The sequence below is a fragment of the Dendrobium catenatum genome, unplaced genomic scaffold (genome assembly GCF_001605985.2).
Source record: "Dendrobium catenatum unplaced genomic scaffold, ASM160598v2 fragScaff_scaffold_1598, whole genome shotgun sequence".
In the NCBI taxonomy this organism is placed as follows: Eukaryota; Viridiplantae; Streptophyta; class Magnoliopsida; order Asparagales; family Orchidaceae; genus Dendrobium; species Dendrobium catenatum.
In genome coordinates, this window is record NW_021320060.1 from 123,296 (window position 1) to 141,389 (window position 18,094).

At 35.0% G+C, this 18,094-nt stretch overlaps 2 protein-coding genes across 4 annotated transcripts in view; one reads left to right on the forward strand and one right to left on the reverse strand.

The window, feature by feature from the left end:
* Window positions 1-567: 567 nt before the first annotated feature.
* LOC110094187 lies at window positions 568-2,896 on the reverse strand. Its single transcript, XM_028700836.1, has one exon. The coding sequence runs from the start codon at window positions 2,797-2,799 to the stop codon at window positions 901-903; it is 1,899 nt and encodes a 632-aa protein (XP_028556669.1). The 5' UTR covers window positions 2,800-2,896; the 3' UTR covers window positions 568-900.
* A 1,672-nt stretch (window positions 2,897-4,568) lies between these two features.
* LOC110094181 (F-box/LRR-repeat protein At1g67190) overlaps window positions 4,569-18,094 on the forward strand; it is a 34,153-nt gene continuing 20,627 nt past the window's right edge. For 2 of the 3 annotated variants that reach the window (XR_002302844.2, XR_003703076.1), the window contains exons 1-2: window positions 4,569-4,776; window positions 5,121-6,640. Coding sequence is in view for 1 of the 3 variants with exons in the window: in XM_020819343.2 (XP_020675002.1) it covers window positions 5,295-6,572 (1,278 nt within the window). In the remaining 2 variants the exon portion in view is untranslated. Of the gene's footprint in view, window positions 4,777-5,120; window positions 6,781-18,094 lie in introns of those variants that run through there. The other variant, XM_020819343.2, reaches the window with a different exon arrangement.

Below are 18,094 nucleotides of genomic sequence, written 5' to 3' on the forward strand. Positions count from 1 at the left end.
GAACTTGCATATATTAAAGATTTAATTATTGCTCCTTGTTTCTCTCATACTTATAATTTTTTATGTTATTTTTTAACCAAAAAGATCAAATATTTACTTAGAAACAATGATATCATACATCAACAAAATTCCAAAAAAATTTATAAACAAGACTCAAAAGGAAAAAGATGAGAGAAAGAACAGAATGGGATATTAGTTTAAGAGTCCGCCAGCTTCTACTCGACCCAATTTATATCTAAATTTTTAAGTTTCGTGAGCCATTTTTGTGTATCTTGCGAAATAATTGGCTTATGTGATGTCGTTCTTTGGTCCACGGTCTCCTTAGAAGATTTAGAATCTAGTTGGTTATCTCCATCACAATCAGCCTTTCTTCTGGAATGCCTAATCTCAAGAGACAGAAGGCGTGAGACTTCTTGCAAACCGCCCCATTTCTCCAGTGCTCGGGCAATGTCATAACGCCCTGCACGCTCAAAAGATTTTCTACTGGGCATGTAGGTAGGATCCATTCCCTGTTGGAAAATAAGAGGCTATAGAAAGAGGAAGAATTTTAGAAGAGAAGAGGAACACTTATAAAACTCACTTTTATTTCACTCTTGAACTCTTGATTATACTTCTTACATAAACACAAAGACTCCACACCTATTTATACTAGTGACTTCCCCCTTAGGATTGTGCCAACACATTTTAATCCAATGGCTAATATTGACTCTCTAGATTATTCTCCTATCTTCTTTTACAAAAGTCATTAATTGCATATTCTAGAATACTCTAAACAACTCTTTTTAGAATATATTTCTAGAATCCTCTAAAACATTCACCATAAAGTAGAATTCTAGAGTTTTCTAAAGACTTTTCTAGGCTATGGGCTCAATTAGAAAGCCCACTCAATCAAAGGCCCAATTAATCAAGTTTAATTTTCAACATTCCCCAATTTCGCTGGAATCGACCTATCTCTTCTTGCAGATTTTCAAGGCTATCCCAGTAGCCTTTAGGTTTCCTTTGTTTGTAAACTAAGGAAAGGTTCATAAAACTCGCAATCTTCCTAAATCCACCCAACCGAGTGACTGCTTTCTCTATATCCACTCTTCCATGCAAGCGAAGGTGTTTCCTCATGGGCATGAAACCTTCTTGACCATATTTTGATATAAATCTAACAATTTCAGCTTTAAGGATATTTAAATCCTTCTGCAATTCTGGAACCTTAGGCCTGCGCTTCAATGCATTAGAAGAAGTAATTCTAGAAATATTCTCTTTTAGCAAATTTTCATTCAGATACACATCATCCTCAGCTGGGGATACTGCTTTATTTGGAGTATCACTCATAACAGTTACTCTATTTTCAACAAAATCACGTATAGCACATAAATTTGATGGAAGATCTTCATACACAACCGCTTCCACAATTGCCTCTGACAGAAAAGTATCATTGTACATTTTTGACTCTACACTGTATTTGAGCAAAGTGTGCTGATCCCCAAGTTGTTCCAATATCCATTTTCCTTGGAATGAATCAAAATCTCCTTCAACCTGCTCAAACTTGATCTCCTCCTCATGCTTTTCATGCAAATCCAAAACAACGCGTGCATGAAAGACCATATAGAGTAGACCTTTGCAACCTTCCCGAAGAATGCGAACTTTGCTATTATCGCGGAGGAGAATCTTACTGATAGCTAAATTTGGAACAATCTCTGGTAGTGTCTCATAGGCAGTTAAAACGTTCCAAACTTCATGAACTGGCGCCTTGACAGTAATGCTAGCAACCACACAACGATGAGAACCACCATTTTCCAATAGGCCATCAAATCTACGCAAATGGACTTCATCTGCCATGCATGACCTACTATCTAATATACAGACTTTTCCAAACACGCCACATTTGCTGTTGAAATCATTATTACTTGAAGAACGAACAGAAACAAAGGCATGACCCGCATAAGTTTCCTTTAGCATTGCCGAAGGCAGGATATCTGTCTCCCATAGATCATCAGAAAAATTCATGGTTCGTGAAGGAATGGTAGGTGGGAGACTTGAACCCACACCATTTTCTAGCGAAGGAGAAATTTGGCCATCCTCAATACATTTTTCAGCCCTACAAGCCACGGCCCGAAGGTTAACTGGAAGATCAGACCTGATAATTCTCTCAAGAAATATGGCCGGTAAGTTAAATCTTGGGATCACACTAACTTCATATGTCAAAATTGTTGTTGACGACCTTGGGCCAGTTTTGATAGACCATTTCCCTTCAAATTTCATAAAATCTCCATCAACCATAGTGAATTGTAGCTCCCTTCCATTATCCAATTTAGTAAACTCCTGAAGATCCAAGACCACTCTAACCTCGATGTGCCAGTACAAAGCCCTTTGCAGGCCTCTCTGCTCCAGCCATATTCTACCTCGATGCGGGCAGGGAATTCTTCCACTATAGATGAGATTTGGGATGAAATCGGCAAGCCGCTCATAATCAGTGAGCACCGTCCACACCGTGTCCACATCGGCATGGACGAGAACTTTAGCCCTAATCCGACGCTCTCTCCATGAGACTACATCCACCTTGTAGGGGACCGGACGCTCCTCTTCCTCGTCCTTATCGTGCTCCGTCCTCTTCGCGTGGGACTGAAGCCTCCATTGCAGCTGCTGATAGGATTGAGGGGGTCCTCCGCTGACGGAGGCGGAAACGAACACCCTAGGGCAGGCGGAGAGTGTCCATGAAGGTGACGGTATGATCGCCGGAGCTTTTTGTTGGCGTAGGTGAGGAGAGAGGAGGCGACAGGATGGATTTGGAGAGCCACAGGCTCTCATAGGAAGGAGTAAGAATGGAGAGCGAGGGTCATTCGGAAATGCCAAAACAAATTAATTCCTTCTCTCATACTTATAATTGCATCTCTTTTTGATAGAATTAGGGCTTATAAATTCACAAATAAAGTATCATTTATAACCTACACAATCAAGTAAAGCTATACCATCCGAGCATTATATAATACAAAATTACTAGGTAGCATAAACCTTAGGCCCTATGCATCAACCACACCGCACGTGCGATCACTGGGCAAAGTAGAAAAGAAGTTGGAAATGCTGAGAGGGAGAAAGCAAACAATCACCCACAAAGCTATGCTTGAGTCGATGGACCCTTCCCCTGCCTCATACTCATTTTGATAAAAATTACCGCATTTATCTATTTTATCTAAATAAATCCTCGTTCAATCTTCGCTTCTCTCGAAAGAAGAATATTTCTATATGTTCATCTGTTTTATTTTTTTCAAAGGCTGGCATTCTTTGTGGATTTAAATATGGGAGAAATATTTTTCAACCAATTTCTTTATGAATACGGGTCGCCTAATTTATTGAATGATAAATACACAAGGACAGGAAGTTCTTGCGATGTTGGGAAAACCAGTAAATTTTATGAAATTTGTAGATTCTAGATTTTTTTTTACATGTTTGAATGTTGTGTGTTCATTTTGAGTTATTCTTGAAACCAATTAGATGGCCTGTTTGAGTTTCGAGTAGGCATTGTGTGCCTTGCTAACTTTCGTTGATGGAACACCTATTTATTTATCCACATTTTAAACCTGGATGGTTATGAAATTTGTTAGAAAGTATTATTTATCATGGATTATTCAGCTTATGTCATGACTTGACTATCAGACATATGACAAACCTGGATGACTCTGAAATTTGTTATCAACTATCCTTTCCATGGATTGCTTATTTAATGTCAAGATAAGGAAGAAATAATAGCTCTTAGGGTCTGTTTGGCAACTAGCAAGATTTAGCTATTTAGAATTTAATAAATAATGGAGTTGTTAAATCTTGAAACTGTTTGTTAAGTTAAGTGATGAATCCTATTAAATTCTTTGAAAATATTTGACAACATAATAAAGGATTTACGGTGGTTAGTTCATTTAAAAATTACATTTGTTATGTTTTCAATTTAATTTACATATTAAGAGTTATTTATTAATTTTAATTTAAATTATCATAAATAAGTTATAATGATAAATTAATAATATAATTACAAACTAGTTAAATTATTATATAATTTAATAAGTAATTCAAATTAAATTAATCAGTTCATTATTTTTTGAAATAAGTAATTATTTAAGTAATACTCCTAAAAATTCTTTAATTATTTAAGTGTTCTTTAATTAGTTTTAGTGATTAACTGTACTATTAAGTACCTCATTATTGGTTTAAATATTCTACAACTCATTAATTATTTAATTATTATTTACATTGTTAATTATTTAATTAATAATATCTACTTAAATTTTAAGTGCAAATTACCTATTAATTTCAATTTTAATTATCATTAATAAATTACAATTGCAAAAATAAAATAATTAAAGAATAATTTTTATGAAATTACTTTTTAATTTCGATATAACTATAATTTTAATTATTTCTAATTTAATTATTAATTTCAATTATGATTATCATTAATAACTAATCATTATAAATAGTTTAATTAGAATTTAAATTATTTATTAATTAATGAATAATTAATTATTAATTATATATATATTTTAATTAATTTTAATTTAATTACGTCCTATGATATCTCCGCCGATTTCAGCCGTAGGCCGTAGGGTTTGCTTTTACAATTTCCTCTTCTCTGGTTGTTCCCTGTTCGACTAAGCCTGCTTGGCGCGTGAGATAAAATTTTGAACGAATCGATAAAAGATTTCGGCTTTGTTCGGGACGGCTTTCTGACTGCCGTTCCTTCAAATTGGATCGGAAGTAACGACGACGACGGAAGGGAGCTCGCTCATTGCGAAGGTAACCATATTCTCCCTTTAGCGCGTTTCTTCGGCCAAATCTCGTAAATCCGCCGAACTCCCGGATTTTGTAATCCGGGATTTACCGCAAACAGTGGTAATGGAGGATTTATTCCGTTATGCCAAGTCGAAATCCTTTTTGGCAGAATTTATTGGCGGGATTTTCGCTAATCCTGCTCAAATCTTCCGTAAGTCCTATTGCCAAACAGCCCTTTGGTGTTTGGATGAAGCAGATAATTAATTGGAGGATACGAATTTTCTTATTTGAGTATATTTTTCATGTTATTTCTTGATTCAAATACCCCCTTCTGATAAATTCTTAATCCTGTTTCCATGTCTAAGCAGCTTATGCAGGAAGGCAAGATGTGGGGTATTACATATGCTGGGAACTCAGTTTTTCTAACAGCTCTAGGATCTTTTGAACGCCACACAGGCTTCTTTATCTACAGATAGTTGGCCTCCAATGACATGCAAAGAGGTCTATTCCTCTGAACAGTAGAGACTTCCTTTCGAGTGCCTATGCTCTCCGAATCGTTCATGGATAACCTTCCTGTGGAAGTTGTTGGTAACATTCTATCCCATCTAGGAAGTGCAAGGAAAGTTGTGGTTGCCTCTTCAACTTGCCGCAAATGGAGAGAATCCTTTAGGAAGCACCTCCACACCCTTTGCTTTTCCTCTGATGATTTCCCTGCTTACCGTGATCTCACTACCAGGCGGCTTGAAATAATCATAACGCAGACTATATTCCAAACAATCGGCCTTCAGTGCCTTTCGATCCGTATGGATCATGTACAGGAATTCTCGGCTGCACCTGTGATTGCTTGGCTCATGTATACGAGGGAAACCCTGAGGAGTCTATCTTTCAATGTTTGCACCGTGCCTACTGTGAACATTTTGGAGAAATGTGGTCGACAGAAACTTGAGGTGTTAGATTTGGACCACAATTCCGTCTTTGGGGTTGAACCAAGCTACCAGAGATTTAATTCACTGAGATCTTTTTCCCTTAGACATGCTAGTGTCTCCGCTTTAGATTTGAGCCTGCTATTAGCTGCCTGTCCAAAGATAGAGACTCTCACACTTGTATCGCTGGAAATCGTGACATCAGATTCACTATCATCAATGGAACTAAGCAGCCTAACATTGAGGAGCTTATATGCCAAAGCATTAGCTGTCGATAAAATAATTTTGGAGGCTGATAATTTGGAGAATTTGCAATTAGATACATTAAATCTTGACCTGTTTGAGCTAATTGGAAAAGGTGCCTTGAAAATTTTTAAGCTTGATGATGTCAGTATCACACATTTGGATATTGGTGAGAGCATGGACCACTTGGAGGTCATAGATGTCAGCACCTTTACAATCACCTGGTCAAAGTTCTACCAGATGCTTTCCAGGTCATCTAAACTTAGAAAACTCCGGCTTTGGGGTGTAGTTTTTGACGATGAGGATGAGATGATGGATTCAGAGACTGTTGCTATTTGCTTCCCTCACCTTAAGCATCTTTGCTTAAGCTATGACACAAGGGATAGCTTGTTTAATAATGGTTTACATGGCTCATTATCTCTTAAAAATGTTACAACATTGGAACTGGGATGGTCGGTAATAGGTGAGCACTTTGGTCAATGGGTTTTCGGGATGGTTGATAGGTGTCCTAACCTTAATAAGTTAGTCATTCACGGTGTTCTATCTGAGGCAAAGACTCGAGAAGAATGCCAAATGCTTGCAAATTTTACCTCATCTGTATTTTCGGTCATGAGGAAATACGTACATGTTGATGTGCTTTTTGAATATGAATGAGTATATTCCTGCAAAGGTTCATATCTTCGTTCTTCATCATTTGTACAAAGATGCACATCGTACTCAAGGTAGAGTGCCAACCTTTTTGTCTTTTACTGTTTGATGCAACTTACCTGGTCAGATCTGGTGCTTATAGTCTTTTAATTTTAAAATCTTTCTCGTATAACGTCGTTTGGAATTTATATAATTTAATTATTACCTTCATTTACATTTTTCATTTTATGCTACATAAATTAATGTTTCACCTGCTTTACATTATCTCTTTTTGTTGATTAACGGTCATTTTATTTTTGCACTATTCATGCTGTTTTTAGGCGTCTTATGATCCATGACTCTTAAGATGCTTAGCTAGCCAGAATATTAAGAAAAATAGTGCTGTTAATTTTCTGTTTAGCTATAAATTTAACATCTTGTACTTGGTGCCCTCTCTTGTTAATACTTGACACAGCGGTGCAGTTCGACAATTTAGAAAAACAAAAAACATGATCACAGGTTTTTTCAGTGTGCTACAAGCCACCAAGTTGTTGTATATTATTTTTTAAGGAGCTTTTTCATTAATGCTACTTGGCTATCACGTTGGTAAGTTGGAGCAGTATATTTTTGTTTATAGGTTAGTTCTAGGCAGCTCTGAAATTCTTTCAAAATAAAACAGTTGTGCGTTCCTAAGGCTTTAAAATAGACAATATCTTGGGCTTGTTTCAAAATATGATAATCGAACACCTGCTAAGTGTATTTTGATATTTGTGTTGATGGATCTAGTATATAATCATTATCAACAAATGTACATAGCTTTATTTTTTTTAATATCTTATTGAATTTAAACTTCAGCAAAATAGTGTTTCAATTATTCTAGACAGGTGCAAGAAGGTTGAAATATATGTAATCTTTGTGTCTTTTATTTGTTCTATTTTTGGAAGAGAAAAAATTATTTTTGTTGGGTTTGTTTATATTATCTTTAATTTTATCATGCATGTAAGCAAGCGCTCTGCAATCAGGCCATTTGCAATCTAAAATGTGATGTGAAAACTGACTTGACTCAGAAACGGGCATTTTTCAGTGCTCCACATAGGTACTTCATTCAATATAATCTGCGAACAACCTGGCTTGATCTCCATACCATTGGGATCAAGGACTCACAGTTTTTGAATTGCAATTTGTTTAAGAATTTCTGCCATCTGAGTATCTGATTTACATGTGCATTGAAAATTACGCATCACTTTGCATTTAAAGATGATGCTTGACCTGAAATTTTTTTCATTAGTTAGTTACCCAAACTCAAAACTAGTGAGATTCTAGGAAAGTATATGCGTCTGATGAATATACAAATACAAGCTTCTGGTAACTTGTAGATTCCAACGTAATATATTCAAGGACTTTATGTTGATTCTAACGTTCAATTGATAACTTGGATTAGTTGAATGCACGCATCAATTTATTTGGAAACTACCAAGTTTTTGTTGTAATTTGCTTATGTTTGACAACATGGAGATGCATGCAGAAATATCTGAAACATTTTGACTTGGAACTGCTTTGTTTGTGTCTTGAAATTGACATAATCATTGTGAGTTCTGCATTTCATTTCATGCATTTTGACATAAGTTCTATGATCGACAACAACAATAAAAATAACATCAAGCCTTTGTCCCACTATGTGGCGTTGGCTACATGAATCCTTTTTCTCTATTGTGTCCTGTTAAAAGTCAAATTCTCGTTTAAATCTAATAAAGAAAGATCATTTCTAATATTTTCTAACCAAATCTTTTTAGGTATACATCTACCTTTCTTAATATAAGTCAAATCTAATACCTCTACTTTCCTAACCGGGTCATTGGAAGGCCGTCATTTTATGTAACCAAACCATCTAAGACGACTGTCTCTAATTTTATCTTCCACTGGAGCTACTTCCACCTTTTCACATATATGCTCATTTTGTATCCTGTCTCTAAGGGCAAAACCATCATCCACCTGAGCATCCTTATCTCTACAACACTTAACTTAGTACTATGCTTTTCTTTTAATGACCAATATTCTGCACCATAGAGCATTGTAGGTCTCACCACCATTTTATAGAATTTTCCCTCAAGTTTGATGGGGACTTTTCTATCACACAATAAGCTTGATGCATTCTACTTCAACCATCCAACTTGAATTCTACTAATAATATCCCCATTTATTTCACCATCACTCTCATTAATAGATCCAAGATACCTAAAATGTGTACTCTTATTAAAATTCTGTATATGAAAAGGAGTCGTCCCTTTTGAAGGGCTATAAAGAGGAGTCAAGTCGACCTTGCGTGCAAGAGGTTGTATCATTTTGAATCTACAAGTTGCAGAGGAGGTTAAGTCATCACTAGGTGCAAAGAACTTTAAAGAGGAGCCAAGCCAAGTGCGTTACTGTGACGGTTGATATGAGCGAGTATTAAAATTCTAATTAAAAATAATATTAATATATTATAAAAATTAAGTAATGTTTATAATAGTTTTAAACAATAAAATAGAGAAACAAAATTGGATGTGTTGAATATGCTTTGTGTTGTAGCCCAAAAATAGCGAAATAGTTCACATCATTTTGATACCTTGTACCGTGCTATACAAATAGCACAAGGGGTTCACTTTGTCGCATTATAGGCAATAGTAAGTACTATGGGTATTCTTGTTTTAATGGTCCCAATCGTGCTCATATTCATCGCAAAGAGAGGGAGAGATGAGCATCATACCAAAGAGGCTCTCCAACTGAATGAAGATCTTATGTATCTTGGAAGCTAATGATACATCGATACTTCTCTTCAAAATGTATGCAGTGTTCAACACGTATGAGATACGACACATATTTGATTCATGTTAGATATGCTAAAGATATGTTTGATTAGACAAATATTAAAATTAAATTGGACCCGGATGTCTTAAATATTTCATAATTTTTTTTAAATATAATTTCTTGTATTTTAAATTTTTATTTATTAATAAAAAAATAAAATTCTTATTTCCTCTCCTTAATCTCAAAACAATCACCCACACTCAATACTTCATTTTTTGAACATTCTCATCTTCATTTTTTACTGGCAGGTTATGGCTAGAGTTTCACAATAATACACTATATCTTCTCAACATCAGCGTCCCACACTGTCATAATATCAACCTTTCAAAATCATCTCAATATCGATTTATGAAATTATCTTGGCATTAATGCTTAATGCTAGCAAATTTTAAACTCACAATCATGCATACGCGCCATCTTGACATCTTGTCTTTGTCCAACATCATCTCAACATCGACGTCAATCATTCAAAATAATCTCAATATTGATTTTTGAAATAGTCTTGGCATTGATGCTTAATGCTAGCAATTTTTAAACTCACAATCATGCTTACGCGCCATCTCGACATCTCGTGTTTGCCCAACGCCATCTCAACATCTATGACATATGCCGTCTTGATATCGAAGGCAACGTCATCTCAACATTGATGCCTGATGCCCATTGCACAACATCGATGCCAAACTCTCAATAGTATTGTTGTCTTTCTCCCTCGATTCCTAACACACGAAATCTATGCTCGACTCTCGTAATCCTAATATTAATTATTTTAAGTATAAATATTAATTAAATTATTTATTATTTCTTAATTATTAGTAACATTCTACTTATTTTAAATGTTATTTTTAAGATATAAAAATGATAATATCATGTTTAATGTATCAGTGTCTTATATTTTCAATAATTGATGTGTCCCATGTCTGTGTCACTATCTCTGTATCCGTGCATCATAGTTAGAAGATTGATAATAAATGATCATGTCATGGTTTATTCATTCCATGACTAATGAAATAGAATTAAACATTTTCCTATCCAATCAATTGAGAAAATATAATCAACATCAAACAAGAAATATTTCTACATTGAAAATGCATCTAAGATATCTGAGATTGAGTGCATCCTTTATGATTGAAGAGCAGGGAATATTTCTTTCACTCGATACTTAAAAAGTCTCAATTGACTCTGGGAACAATTAGATATATTTGAAGAACATACATGGGATTGTCTTGAAGATGGATTTAAATATAGAAGGATTGTTGAAAAGAAATGTCTATTTAAACTTCTTAATTGGTTTTAATAAGAAGTTTGATAATGTTCAAGGAATAATTTTTGCTCAAAGGCTTCCTTAGTTCCTTTGTGCCTTTACGAAGCATTTGCCGATATAAGAAGACAATAATGTCATGGTGAGTGCTTAATGGTTTCCCATGGATATAAGTATATAACACAACACTTCTTGTTCGTGAAGGTTAATGCCTAAAGAGCTACATGCTAAAGTGATATAATCTTTGGTGTGATCATTGTGGTAGATCCGATCGCCCAAAGGATACTTTAGTCAACTAGAAACCCTCCAAACCAAGAGAAGAAATAGGTAAAAAAAAAAGCTTCGGTGAAAGAAAAAAAAAAAAAAAACTCTGATGGAATCGAGCCATTATTCTTAAACAAAGAACAAATTGAGTTTATCCGAAAATTGTTGGGATAAACTCAAAAATTTTTTACTTACAACTTTGCTATTGGCTTTATTGAAATAAAATAATAAAAAAACATAATTTCTCTATTTTTCTCAAAGTTAAAATAAACCTTGAATGTCTAGATTTTAAACTTAGATTACTCATATCATATGATTAGAAATCATAGTTGTTCTCTTAGATCAGACCAACAAGAACAAGAACAACAACAAACCTTTATCCCACTTTGTAGGGTCGACTACATGAATCTTTTTTTTCTCCATTGTGTCTTAATGAGAATCAAATTCTCATTTAAATATAAGAAAAAGTTTATTTTTTAAGACTTTCTAAACAAGTCTTTTTTAATCTACCTCTCCCTTTCTTATAATAGGCCGGATCTAAAACATCTACTCTCTTAACAGGGTCATCACATGGCTGAAGTTTTATGTGACATTACCCATGGTTTAAAATTGCGAAATAAAAGGCACGCCTCAAGTAGTGCCTCAACGCAATATTGTCCCTTTAAGCCTCAAAGCCGACGCAATAAGTTCAGATTTTGAGGCTTACGCCTCAAGTTTACTGAGGCGCGGGCGCCTCGCCTCATATTTTTGAAGCGCCACCTCTAAAACAAATTAACCTAATATATTTTTATTCAGTTCGGCCCCCCCAATTGCCGACGTGGATTGCCTAGTGAGATGTTGACGTGGCATTAATATTTAAACCCTGGTAAAGGTAAAATGACAGAAAAATTTCATAGTTCACGCGGCGTTTCAGTTTTCAACTTTCGGAATATGTTTCAAGCATTCACTCCCGAGCAATTTCAAGCATTCACTTCTTTCTCAGATATCACCCCCAAAGAGAAAGGTAATTTGCTGGTATGTTTTCTGTTCAAGTTCTGCGTATTTTATGCTTATGCTATGCGTAGGTGTTCAGGGTTTTGAAGTTCTTTGTATTTTCTGCTTACGTTATGCGTATGCGTTCCATCTCAAAACATTTTAAATGTTTGATACTTTGATGCCATCGTATTTTCTCTGTATTTAGAGTTTATGACTTTATGTTGAAATTTGAAACCTAAGCCCTAACTAAATTTTAAGTTTTTAACAATTAAACCCTAAACTTTTAAAATAGAGTAGTTTGTGCTAATTTTGCGTGTAGGAAATACGTACGTTGTGCATAAACACTGAGTACTCTATGCGTATGTTGTGCGTATACTGCGCATACTTGTGCGTATACTGCGCATACTTGTGCGTATGTTGTGAGTACTCTATGCTTATGTTGTGCATCTTTTGTGTGTATCTTTTTTTACTTATTTTATATGTTTTTAATTTTTATTTTTCAGATATATGTTCGTTCTATTACATATTGATGCTATGTTTTGATTTTTCGAACAATCTGTGATAATTTTGCTCAGCAAATTTCTCTTGAAGTCGTGGACACATTAAAACGTTTAAAAATTATACAATTTTTGTAATTTCCTAGGTTTGAACAAAATGTCCCACTTATGGTACTGTGTTTTTAAGGTCAATTGAAGAATCTGATCAGGTCAAAGATGCTGAGTTCATATTTAGATTATTAGATAGCATTGTTGATGAGGTTGGAGAACATTTGGTTGTACAAGTTGTAATAGATAATGCAAGTTCTTATAAGGCTGCAGGTAAAAATTTATGGAGAAGAGGAATCTGTACTGGACTCTTGTAGGTGGAATTTTTTTAAAAAAGTTTTGAAAAATATTAGTTCTCTTTGAGAATTTTGAAATTGAGATTGAATTCTGATTCTAAAATCGAATTATCCCATTAAAAAAAAATTATATCACCTCGGAAAGTGAAAATATAATTTCAGGGCGGGTTTCAGATTTAGAATTATGAATCTCATCTTGAGTATTGTGACTGGATGCTAAAGAGAACTTCATATGGCCCCGAAGGGTCAAAATGAGGTTCAACTGAATATCCAGCTATAATATTCAAGAAGTGTGATCGTGAAGTTCACATCCAAAGCCTTATCAAAGAAAGATGTATCTTTCCAAAGGGAAATAATACCATTCAATGATAATTCTTTGAATGTGCTAATAACGATCATCTTTTGATCTTTCCCAAAGGAATTCAATATAAATTTTAATTTTTTTTTAAATCAGGTGCGTGTGTAGTTCTAAATCTCATACGAGCCAAGCCTTTGTAGTTAATTACATCGTAGGGATACAGTCCCCTACGAAAACTCTCAATTAAAATAGCGACAAAATTTCGTTAGATTTTCTAGGAGTTATATCAAAAAGAGGTGAATTTTGGAATCACATAAGTGAGTGGATCAAAATTGAGCAGTTATTATCAGAATCAAGGGAAGAAAAGTAGGGGACACTTTGAGATTCCTGAACCATCCGGAAGTGTCCCAACTTTATCTAAGTGTTGGGCTTTACATTTTGGACTGAGAGAGGATTTATTTAAAGTTGAGTTTTTTATTAGAAATTTGAGATTATATTCTCGGAGGTTGGGGTCTTATAATCAAAGATCTGCCCCGGATCTTAAATCTAAATTTGGACGCTGGGCCACAGTCGTCCGAACCTAACTAATGCAGTGCAAGATCTAGACTTACCCCAGCCTGGATTGAGGAGCCAGCTAACCACCTAATCAATTTAAAGTACATGAGTCCAATCTTTTATGAAAGATTGACAGGGACGTTTTATTTAAAGTTTTAAAGAGCTGGGGCCAACATCTAAAGATTTTTTCTAATTGGTCTCTTTGACTTATGTTGGGTGCAAAATGCTAAAGACTAATGCAATCAGAATTTTGACACTTTTAATTTGTTTATAATGCGATGCATACTTGTCAACAACTTCAAATCAGATATGCTTGAAAGTTAAAAAACAGGCTTAGAAAATAATTTTTTTAGAAGATTGGGCTTCCGTAGGTTTGGCACCTCGTCCTCATAGGTCAGACTATCCGGACTCTACCCGCAGTGGGGAAGAGTCTAAAGCAAAGAAAGGAAGAGTGCAGAAATATGCATGCGACCCTGGGGTCGATCCCCGTCTAATTCCTTAAATTCTTTATCTTTCTATGTTATTTAGACTCGTTAAAATTTTAAACTTTTAAATTATGAGTATAAAACTTTTACACCCTTACGAGTCTTACATATTCAGGCGAAAACAAAAGCGGTACAAATGGATAAGAGGGCTATTCCTTTAAGGGGAAGGCCACTCTTTCCTCTTTGGATAGGGAAGAAGTGATTCAAATTTGGATTTCTAATTAGAAAATGACTACTCCCCTAAAAGTCATCATTTTCTCTTTGGAATCCAACATTTGGATTTATGTATCCCAACTCAGAATTCCACTTTCATAACACTTAACTCTTGCACAAATTATATTTGATATGAAATAAAATTCTAGACTCTCCTACAGGGTTTTCCTAAGCAGTTAATAAATCAAAAATATTCCCAAACAGTTATATATATGCAGAAAAGTAAATAAACACACTAGCCACGCTCTTTTATTATTTGGGGGCTTAGCAGCTGAAGCACCTGTGCAAGCTTTTTTATAATTGATTTTTATTAATTTAGCCCCTTCTTTATTGCCCTGTATGAGCGTGACTACCTGCAACAAACTATGTGAACATCCAGATCGTTCCTATCCTAAGGATAACCTAGTCACCAAATACATAAATAACTTACAGAGTGCAGTAAAAGTAAGCAAACAAAGCAAATATAGTCATCCATAAAATGCATTAAACCACGAAAAATCTGGCACACAACAGGAAAGTAAACACTGGCTTAACCTAGATCTAGAGTTGGTTGTCCTAGCAAACCATCTAAAGTGTCTATAGAAGGTCGTGTGGCTGGAGTAGATCCTAAGCTGGGTAGTTGATTAAAGTTATCTAAAGATTTCAGTTTTTTAAGGCTTAAGGGAAGATTTAGATTAGAGTTTAGATATTAGTATGTTAAGAACTTATTTAAATATATTTTAAAAGTTGAATGATTATTACCTTTGTTTCACATTGAGGCCGTGAAATTTATTTTACCTTCCTTGGGGCTAAGCTAATAGCCTCGTAGGCCTGGGTTAACTAGTAGTAATCGGGGTTGATTAGGTTAATTTAAATTGGTTGAAATTAAAGGAATGGATTAATATTAAAAAGAATTAATTACTGATTTTAAAAGATTTGTTGAGCATTTTATTAACCAACTTATGAAATTCTGGAATTCAAATGAATTAATGAATTTAGGGATCATCTAAATGCACTAAGGGGTCAAAAGTTGACTTTTAAAATTAGAAAGAAATTTGAAAGTTTCAGATTTTTAAAAGAAAGTAGACCTTATTATGAGTTGTTAGACTAGTAGCACACTCAATTTGGAGTTTTGTATGAAAAGTTATGAATTATCGAAGTTCTGACTCGATTTTGACTTGAGTTGACCAAAATGTTGACTTTTTGACTTTGACTTAATTTTAAAAATTTGGCACTTAGAAAATACTAGACCCTAAATGGAGTTGAAAGACACTAAGTTTGACCAATTTGAATTTTTTCTGTAATTAGTTATGAATTTTGGAAGTTTGATATTTATTGGAATTTTAAAATCTATTCAATTAGAAAGGTTTTGAAAGTTTTAATTCAAATCAACTCCAAACTTGATGGAATCACCTTCAAAGGTCAAGAATGACCCAAGGACGTGTTTCCAAGTGTTTAGAATTTATTTGGATTTTTTTAATAATTTTAATTAATTAATTATTTATTTTCATTAGAAATTCAATTAAGGACAAATTAGGGGTTCAGTCAAGGGGCTTTTATTATTCCTAGGTAGAGGATTATGTTCTAGTCAATTTGAGGTATTATTTGTATTTTTTTGAGTTAATATGCATTTATTATACTTTTTTGAATTTTCTGGGTCCTTTAAGGTGCTGAATTTTGATGAAGCTAATTTTCTAACTTAATGACCTCTAAATTCAGTGAAATTTAAACCTTTGGTTCAAAATATCACTAGGTTTACTCTGTTCAAGTTTCACCCCTATTGGTGTGTGTACAATTCCATAGGAATTTTTTAAGTTTTCTATACATTTTCTTAATTATTTTCCCTAGATGTCTCTACTGTTCAAATGGGCATGAAATTTGGTGTGTGTAACCCTGGTACATATGCATTCACATCACAGGAATTTCACAGCAAAATATTAAAAAATTAGGGAGTTATGAATTTTTAAAGTTTAGGGTCCAAAATTGACCCTTTTCCTTAAAAATTCACTTCATATAAATCGATTGGGTAAAATTTGACCCTAGAAATTAAAGTTTAGGGTCCAAATCTGACCCTAGAAAAATTACTGAACATGCTTAAGATACCCAATAATCTTTCATCAAAGTTTGGGCTCCAGTTGATCACTGGATTGTGAGAAAAGTACAAAAAATATATTTCAAACATGCTTAAATATCTCACAATATAGTGTATAAATCAACTCAAACTTAATTTTATTAAATACTAGATAAAATGCCCTTCTAACGAGCCCAAAAATGTCCTATTTGGTAAAACATTCGATTTACTGTAAATTTTAGAATATTTGGGACATTTAAAACATTTTTTATTCAATTCTGGGTCAAATCAGCCGTCAGCCAATCATTGGCTGCGGTGACGTGGCGACGAAGCATGGTGCCATGTGTCGGGTCCTGAACGTACCACTTAACCATGTTGGATCAATAGATCCAACTGTCCGATTATAAAGAGGAGCGATCGACGGCTAGATGGCCGCCACGTGGCCCTTGTGATCGCGGAAGTACTCGCATTCGAGCCTTGGGGAGAACCGCGCGGGTTGGGAGTGGCTACGTGGAAGATTCTGGGACATTCGATCGCGCTAAAGGCGCGATCGGATGACTCTGGTCGAACCAGAGTTAAAAAATTTCAAATGTCCATATCTTTCAAAATACTCGACGAAATAGCATGAAATTTGAACGTAGCTAGAGGGCAACGTGTTCTAATAATGCATGGAGTTTGAAGGCTCCATGCATTGTAGATTTGCTGCAGTTTCAAATTTAATTTTAAACTAAAAATGAAGATATCATACAATCTATCTGGTGGAAATTCACTATCTTGGGCTTGTTGGAAAGCTACAGTGATCATCTTCAACTTTGATGAAGACACAAAGAGTTGGATCTACCCGGATCAAGAGTTATATCCTAAAATCTTCTCTCTCTAGAATGCTCTCTCCTCACTAAACTAGTGATTTGAGGCTTGAAAATGATGGGGGAGGCTTGAGAAGGCCTTGGAAAGTGCTGGAATGTGTGGGAGGAGCTCTTGAAAGTTTAAGGGCTGCTGGAGCTTTGGAACTTAAGAGAAATGAGTCCAATGTCATGGGTTAGGGCAAGTTCTCCCACCTTAAGCTCTTGTTTGTGAATTGGATGGCTAGGATTCAATTGGGAAAGGATTAGATGAGTGACATATGTCCCATGAGCAGCCCAAAACAAGGAAAGGCTGGTGGTTTGAAGGAAGTTTGCCTTGAGCCAAGAGAGGGGGCCCACACTCCTTTTTTCTCATTTGGCTAAACCAAGCCATGGCATGGTTAATAGAGCTAGATTAGGGATCAATTAGGGAGGGAAAAAGTAGATTTCCATCAGTCAAAAGCAAATTTTAGCTTGGAGAAGGGGTTTGCATTATGGGATGATGAGGTGGCCATGTCATGGTCTCATTTCAAAGGTTATTTTTTACCCATTGACTTTTGACCAGTCAATGGTGACTAGGATGTGCATGAGGGAGGTCAAGAGTGCTATAAGACACATGCCAAGGGTTTTGAAGTCAAGGGTTTAGAATTTAGAGCAAATACATGACATTTGAGGAGTTTTCACCACCCCCCCAATGGGTTGACCAAGTCAACCCAAGGAGGTTTAACTTGGAGAAATTTTGGTTATGTCAAGGGTGTATAGTTGACTGATTTTGATGGGTTAAATTTATTCAAAGTGGCTTGAATGGTTAAAATTGACAAGTGTTGGGTTAAAGGGTTGATTTGGTCAATTATAGTTGACTTAGTCAGCCTGGTCAAATCATGAGTTGAGTTTAGGTCGAATAGGTTCAAATGAGTATTT

Coding starts and splice junctions, on each gene's coding strand:
- LOC110094187 (XM_028700836.1), bottom strand. CDS start 2,799: ATGAGAGCCTGTGGCTCTCCAAATCCATCCTGTCGCCTCCTCTCTCCT.